This window comes from Coniophora puteana (genome assembly GCF_000271625.1).
Source record: "Coniophora puteana RWD-64-598 SS2 unplaced genomic scaffold CONPUscaffold_14, whole genome shotgun sequence".
Classification (NCBI taxonomy): Eukaryota; Fungi; Basidiomycota; class Agaricomycetes; order Boletales; family Coniophoraceae; genus Coniophora; species Coniophora puteana.
In genome coordinates, this window is record NW_006913066.1 from 1,171,740 (window position 1) to 1,179,227 (window position 7,488).

General features: G+C 52.6%; 2 protein-coding genes across 2 annotated transcripts; both read right to left on the minus strand.

The window, feature by feature from the left end:
• Nucleotides 1–1,025: 1,025 nt before the first annotated feature.
• CONPUDRAFT_158494 (subtilisin-like protein) lies at nucleotides 1,026–3,458 on the minus strand (the record flags this gene model as incomplete). Its single annotated transcript, XM_007775497.1, has 11 exons — nucleotides 1,026–1,096; nucleotides 1,153–1,174; nucleotides 1,246–1,507; nucleotides 1,571–1,653; nucleotides 1,716–1,809; nucleotides 1,867–1,990; nucleotides 2,046–2,093; nucleotides 2,149–2,224; nucleotides 2,284–2,432; nucleotides 2,495–2,945; nucleotides 3,015–3,458. 11 exons carry the CDS (start codon nucleotides 3,456–3,458, stop codon nucleotides 1,026–1,028), a joined length of 1,824 nt encoding a protein of 607 aa, XP_007773687.1.
• A 656-nt stretch (nucleotides 3,459–4,114) lies between these two features.
• CONPUDRAFT_131111 (uncharacterized protein) lies at nucleotides 4,115–6,490 on the minus strand. Its single transcript, XM_007775545.1, has 12 exons — nucleotides 6,173–6,490; nucleotides 5,679–6,117; nucleotides 5,468–5,619; nucleotides 5,343–5,418; nucleotides 5,244–5,291; nucleotides 5,077–5,188; nucleotides 4,941–5,016; nucleotides 4,809–4,891; nucleotides 4,749–4,758; nucleotides 4,439–4,690; nucleotides 4,352–4,373; nucleotides 4,115–4,298 (listed from the first exon to the last, which is right to left on the minus strand). The coding sequence occupies exons 1-12, from the start codon at nucleotides 6,350–6,352 to the stop codon at nucleotides 4,222–4,224; spliced, it is 1,527 nt and encodes a 508-aa protein (XP_007773735.1). The 5' UTR covers nucleotides 6,353–6,490; the 3' UTR covers nucleotides 4,115–4,221.
• Nucleotides 6,491–7,488: the final 998 nt, after the last annotated feature.

The following is a 7,488-nucleotide window of genomic DNA, read 5'->3' on the forward strand; positions in this document are numbered from 1 at the left end:
TGGTGGCGGAGCGGTACGACGAGCTCGTCGAGGACGAGGAGAAGCTCGCGATCGCGCGGGCGCGCTATCCGTTTGTGAAGGCGGAGATTCAGGAGCGTCTTGCGAGTGTGCGGAGGGGGGACTGGAAGGAGCGGATGAGGGAGCATATGAGTGGGGATGAGGACGGGGATGAGGATGAGGACGATGAGGAGGACAGTCAGCGTGACGCATATATCGGGCAGGTGCAGGTTGAGACCGTTGAGGCCTCATCTGCGGCTGCAACCGCGGTCGATGATAGCGTCGACGCAGCGCGCAAGAACCCGAAGGCAAAGGAGTCGATTGAGCGCGGCAAGAACGCGATGCGCGATGGCCTGCGCCGGCTGGATGACGTCGAGGGGTACGAGGAAGGCAGGCGGAGTGGGATGGAGCGTGGGCGCGAGGGGCTCAGGCGCGGACTCAAGAACGCCCGCGAAGGCGTCGACAAGGGCAAGGAGGCTGTTGATGCCGGTGACGAGCGCGACGAGGCACCGCGGGTCAAGCGGGATGCAAAGCTTTGAGCTGGATGCGCTCCATATCTTGTTCTGGTTATCATCTCATCTCCGTTCTTTCTTTCTCTTGATTCGTATTTGCTCATTGTATGTTCCTTCCCGCTCGCCATGTGTCATGATTTGCTTTAGGGTGTCCCACCTATTTGAATCAGTGTATATCTACCGTGTTACTCTTGTCTATACCGTAACTTAAGCTTACCATTGATAGTCTGCGAATAATGGTTATGTATTCTCCCCAAGCCCTCTACCGTGTCATAATATCAAGCTGGCCATCAAATACATTTTCTATGGCATGATAGCGAAATACGGGAGAAGGGATGTCTCGTAGTTAGCGGTGTAGGACACAACGCACGATAGTCATCCTTGCGAGACCATGTCCATCCGCGAAACAAGCACTCAAAGTCCATTTTACCATTATCAGTAAACAACATGTCCATGATTATATAGATCCGAGATAAAGTCCAATAAAAACGGCTAACACCACAGACAATTAGTCATTCACAAAGTAGAGTTGGACGCGAGGACTAGATCCTTGAGCTTCCCGAAGTCGGGAGTGCCCAGGCCGGTAACTAGAAACATCCATTAGCACAAGGTCAATGGAGGTTGTCAGCAGGAATGAACTCACGAGGATCCCATCCCTTGGTCGCCTACATATCATCCACATCGATGAGCCAAATCACTCTTATCAAACACATAGGCAAAAATAATGACTACTCACGTTGAACCCAGGCGTGCCTCTTCCGGGGTTGTTCCCCTTTGTGATATCCTGGAGGGCGGAAAGACCCTGGGAGTACAAGAACGGGTTTAGGAAGCCGAGCGTGGACATGTTTGCCTCGATGCGAGCGTCGTTGAGCATCGACACGATCGAGGCAAAGGTCGGGGTGGCGGCGGACGTGCCGGAGATGTTAGACACGATGGTGTTGTTCACGATGAGGTAGTTGACGCCTTGTGCGGCAACGTCGGGGAAGCCGCGGCCGCTCCTAGGAACGCACGTCAGAATGTGTGATCGATATGGGAAGAGTCTAAAGGGGAAGAAAACATACTTGTTGTAAAGGCCTTCATACTGATCGCCGAGGTACTCAAGGTAAGGCTGGACGGCCGCGTCCTGGTAAGATGGGCGAGGGAACTACGGCACAACCCGAAGGCCGTCAATCGACCCTTTCCGCAGAAAGGCAACCTTGCGCTTACATAGTTACTGAAGCCGCCACCGGTGTACCCGCCAAACTGGGTGAAGTTGGCAGCAACCTCCTCGATACCTTGTGTCGCGCCGACGGCAGTCATGCTACGTGTGCACAGCGGTGAGACAACTAGTCATGAACTACAACGAAATGAAACGCACTAGGGGCAAGAGGCAGGGAAGAGCATCAGGAACGGGCCGGGCTGGGTGTCGTTCCCAAACTCAGCGCCCAAGCCGGCGACACCAAAGTCTCCAGAGCCGGAAATCATCGAGACACCGCGAGCGCCTGTCGAGTGCGCGTCAGCATCAAAAATTAATGAGCCGACAATACTCGAACGTACCCAAGGCGGCGACGCCCTTACAGAAGCGGTTCGCGTAGCTCTGAGGGACTTGATGCAAGATGTGGGTTAACACTGGACAAAGGAAGCAACGAATGTGACGTACTGGTGTTTTCGTCCTGCCCATAGCTTGTTGAGATCACCTGGGGCACATCGGTCTGATTGAGAGCGTAGTCGACGAACTGTAACGAGAACAGTATCAGCTCTAATTTGATGAGTAGTCGCAAGAAATTCGACATACATCTAAGAACGGCGTCACCCAGTTCGCGGTGGGTGCCCCAGCGATGGGGTAGAAAGTCCCGGGAGTCGGATAAGTGAGTCCATAGGCGTACTCGACGTCAAGATCTGCCTCCGAGCCTGCAGTGCCGTTTGTCTGGTTGTTCATACCACCTGGCAATGCATTGTTGAGCGATAAGAGCGAGGTGTGATGGCAAAGTCAACTGGACACAAACCGCTGATAGAAACGACGGAGAAGTTCGCGCCACCTCCAGCGGCAGCGGGCACCTGCAGCTCCAAGAACTTGTGGAAGTCATCGAAGTTGGCGAAGTTGTTGATGAACGCAGTAACTCCGATTGCATTCCCGTTCGTCGCCGAGGGCGTGTAGTTCCCAATGTTGTACATCTGGCGGAGGCAGGACGGGGTGATCTGGTAGTTGCACGAGGGATCGATGGCGCTGGAAGCGGACTCGGAGCGCGGTCCGAAGTTGTTAGAAGCAAGGGTCATAACGATATCTTGGATAGCACCGTCGGCATAATGAACCTTGGACCTGAGCGGCTTCATGGAGGTGTACATCGTCAGAGGGTGGACGAGCTCGATATGGTCATGCAGGATCTCGGGAAGACTATAGCTTGTCGTACGAATGACGCCTTCGCCAGTCTCGGCGTGTTTGTATACATGAAGCTCCTAAGTGTGCAAAAAATGCAGGGAAGCGTTAGCGAAACTGATGGAAGCGCATCACGTAGGTGGACGTACGGTGTCGAACATGGCCTCGGCGACATTGACAGGCACACTGACAGTCACCATATCATTGGCAGACGATCGGAGGATCGCACTTTCATCAAGGCCATGCGATACAAGCCATTCGACGAGAAGGTCATGAGAGTCGGGGTGCGGAGCCATAAGTTCATGAACCTCCTCCTTGGAAAGGTGCATGCCATAGCGGGCGTGGCTGGGGTCGCTGATCTGGAGGAGGTGGTCCTCGAGCTCTCCAAAACGGGGCTGTGAAAGCGCGATTTGAAGCTGAATCAGCTCATGGTGGGGCGCGGCGGTATGCTTTGCCCATCCCGCTGGAGGAGACTCGATCGACTCGAAAACCTTGTGGTCGCAACCTTTGAATGGCTTCGGGCCGGGGCGCGGTGCCGCAGTGGCGGCTAAGACTAAGGAGAGGAGTGCGATGAAAGAACGTGTGGTCCTCATCCTGAGAGATGGGTTGAGAAAGAAAGCAGGGTAGTAGTGGGAAGTAAGTGCATCTGGGTGACGACCTGTGACGACTTATGAATATCGCAGCAGAGCGGGGACATACTGCAAACTGAGCAATTGGACATCACAGCATATCAACAGCCCTTGCCATCAGACGCCGCAGCGTTTGACATGAAGATATCATCTCAACAAGGAGAAAAGTCGGACCAATTTGATGTGAACCCACTTGTGAGCGGCGTTGTAGCACCAGCGGGTTTTTGAGAACTGATATGCACTCGCCAGAGTAGACCACGACGTTCAATATCTGATGAGCTGCTCATCATGGAGTACTGATAAATATCAGCATCAATAGATCACGAAGGGCGACTCAGAAATCAAGAAATCAGGGGCTCTGAGTTTAACGGTTAAATCACGTCTAACCTCCCGGGCCGGGCCTCTAGACTGGATGGACGGGTGGATGCATGGTGACCATCATCTTACTCAGGTACTCGCGGTCACAGCAGGCTAATGCGAGCCGTTGCAACGATCAGCTTCGCGCTCGGTCTCAGGAGCCCGAAATGAGAGACATAGGGTCGAAGATGAGTGATTCTGATGCTGCGAGGTCGACGTTTCTATCATTAGAGGTTGCTATGACCTTCAATAAATGGTATGAGGATTAATAAAACTCGATCAAAGAGGGCACGCGTTTGTCAGTAACTTTATGTAATCTAACCCTTAATTCATCGATGTCCAAAGGGAGAACATTCGATGCGATTATGGTTTAATCCGACAATGAAATGTTGGAGGATAGCACAAGGTCCTTGAGTCTTGAAAAATCTGGTGTTCCAAGGCCAGTGACTAAAACGTATATCAGAACACCCACACTCTCGAGGGATGAATCGGCAGCTCACCCGGGTCCCATCCCTTCGTAGCCTTCATTCGACGACGCCCAGATGTCAGCGAACACATACCACAAAGTCAACTCTCAATGTACTTACGTTGAAGCCCGGTGTACCACATCCCGGGTTACTTCCCTTAGTGATATCGTTCAGAGCGGAGGCACCTTGCGAGTACAACAATGGGTTAAGAAAGCCAAGGGTAGACATACCCGCCTTGATGCGAGCGTCGTTGAGCATTGCGACAAGCGCAGCTACGACGGGACTCGAGGCGGACGTGCCGGAGGCGGACGTGACATTGCCACCCTTGATTATGAGGTAGTTGACGCCTTGGGCTGAGATGTCTGGGTGTCCCTGTAAAACGAGGTGGCGAAGTCAGGTGCCACGACTGTGGAGAAGCGTAGACACATACGCGACCGCTCCTGAAGGACGATTAATGATCGAACGCCTGGTGGAAGACAAATGCACGTACGAGTTATACTGGCCTTCGTAGGCGCTTCCGACTTGTGACAGAAACGCTTGCGCAGCCTCGTCTTGGTAAGGTGGCCGAGGATACTGCGTTGTGATGTAAGGTGGGGATCTGGAACAATAATCCATCTCATACGTAGCTGCTGAACCCGCCTCCCGAGTACTGCCATGCAACTTCCGGGATATCCTGAGTTGCGCCGACGCTGGTTACGCTGCGGTCGCTGTTAGGAACAATAATCCGGCGTGAAAGAACAAAGAAAGAGTGGACTCACTAAGGGCAGGTAGCTGGCCATTGCGGTTGGAATTGTGGGTTAGTCGCGTTTGCCTCGCAAAGTCCCACACCGTAGTCGCCAGAGGCGAAGAGAACAGAAACACCACGAGCACCTGTCAAGTCCACTAAGCATCAGAGACGAACTCCGTTCGTTTAGAGGCAGCGCACCTAGAGCAGCAAAGCCCTGACAAACCTTATTTGCGTAGCTGAATGGCACTGTTCGATGGTTAAGGCATCTTTGATAGCAAAAATGCAGAAACAGTTTACCTGTGTCCTCGGGCTGACCGTAGCTGGTGGAAATAACCTGGGGTATATCGGTCTGGTTCAATACGTAATCGATGAACTGCGAGATTGTTAGGCTGAATGTATCATATCGGAGGCGATGTGCTCACCTCTAAGATAGGCAACGTCCAGTTTATCCCTGTGGGTGTACCTCCAACGGTGTAGAAGGTACTTGGGATGGGGTGTGCCAAGCTGAATGCGTAGTCGATGTCCAGCGCCGCTTCTTCGCCTGACTGATTGAGCGTCTGGTTATTTTGACCACCTATCTGCAACTTTAGCCCTAGAATACTCGTGTCCTCAAATAGAGTCTGTGAAGCGCACCAGCGATAGATATCACAGAAAAGTTCGAACCCGCTGCATCGGGAGCCTGCGCACGTAGGAACTGTTGATAATCCGCAAAGTTGGCGTACTCCTGTATATACGCAGTAACAGCGATACTATTCCCGTTCGACGCAGACGACGTGTAATTGCCGACGTTGTACAGCTGACGAAGGCAGTCCGGTGTGATGGTGGACTTGCATGATGCGTTGACCGTGTTGCCCGAGGGACTGGTAACGGTACCAGTGGTAGTCGCCATGACGTCCACGTCCCTGCGCTCGCCGCCTGCGAAGTGGAGCGCCGACCTGAAGGGCTTTGGGGAGGTGTACATTATCATAGGATGGACGAGGTCGATGTGTGCGTGAAGCACCTCAGGGAGGCTATAGCTCGTCGTTCGAATGACAGCCTCTGCGGACTGGTCGTGCTTGTAGACGTGAAAATGCTACCGCATTGTAAGCTACAGTACATCCCTTGACAGTATGGTGCAGATCGCTCACCGTATCAAACATCTCCTCAGCTAACGAGACGGGGACTAGAAAAGACACCCAATCCTTGATCGAAGAACGCACCAGCGAGCTTTCGTCAAGACCATGAGACGCGAGCCACTCGTTTACGACCTCGTGCGTGTCCTGAGTCGGTGCCATAAGCGCATGCACCTCCTCCTTTGACAGGTGCATGCCATAGCGCGAATTGCTAGGGTCGCTGATCTGGAGTAGGTGGTTCTCGAGCTCGCTGTATCCCGGATGTGATAGTACAAGCTGCAACTCGAGTATCTGATCCGAAGGCGGTTCAGTATGCTTTGTCCATCCAGGAGGAAGAGAAGTAATGTCTTCGAAAACTTTGTGCGGGGGATCCTCTGAACGAATGTGAAGACGCGGTGACCAAAATGACCCCTGCGGCGAGTTCAAAGAACGGTAGCAGCTTCATTCTACGGAAAGACAACGTCAAGAGAAGGAAAGAGAGTTGAGGCCGGGCATCAAGAAGACGTTATTTATACCACAGCCCGAGCGCTGGTAAAACATACAGCACTCGGCGCGCTGTGTGGGAAAACTGATACTCAACCGGCTTCCTCCGAGGGGACTCGTTGTTTCAGATTTTGTCAAGAGTTTTCACGAAGCCTTTGCCCTTGAGGACTTGAGCTTGACTGATGCGAGCTGAGCAAGGGCCGAGCCTGCTGATGGCTGATGCAAGCCTGATGTGGCATATCGAGCTATCTCGGGTCGCGATGCTACTTAGATTTGCGCTGTTCCGGAGGTGGATGAGGGAAGCGTTCAACTTGGTTAAAGACGACGCGTTGTTTGTCACTGTCTACGCGCATCGACTGTCGGAGATTGAAATCTAGCTCTTATTACATCCGGCTCAACACTGAAGAACTGGAAAATGGCAACGAAATGGTGCTCTGGCCAGCTCCGCAGATGATCTCGAAGAACTTCCGTGACTAGGTATGCTCCTCGTCGGGCCTCCTGCAACCTGTATGGACTAAAATTTATCGCTCTCTCATAGAAGCTGACACGCAAGTAACATGATGACATCGATGAAAGACGACCGTTAGCCCAGACTATATGAATGAATGTGCGGAACACCATTCGTCTCACTGAGTTTAGAATGCGTAACGCACCGCGGGAGGTGGTAATATGAAGAGTTAGGATGTATAATGCATGCGTAGTATACAAATGAAAAGTAAACCTGTAGTCCGTTGACAGTGCACCTATACTCAGATCTCGCAGCGAAAACAGCAACACCGTTCGTTATGGGAACAGCCAAATAGCCTCCCTTGCGTTGCCAGTGGTTCGTTCACTTAGCTTCGAAGCGC

Bases quoted from the DNA above. Each gene is read 5' to 3' on its own strand.
- CONPUDRAFT_131111 (XM_007775545.1), bottom strand. From the start codon at position 6,352: ATGCACCTGTCAAAGGAGGAGGTGCATGCGCTTATGGCACCGACTCAG. The intron at 5,620-5,678 runs GTGCGCTTCACA...AGTTGCAGATAG, and splicing joins TTCTGTGATATCTATCGCTG to GTGGTCAAAATAACCAGACG. The intron at 4,374-4,438 runs GTAAGTACATTG...CGTCGAATGAAG, and splicing joins GTGGTACACCGGGCTTCAAC to GCTACGAAGGGATGGGACCC.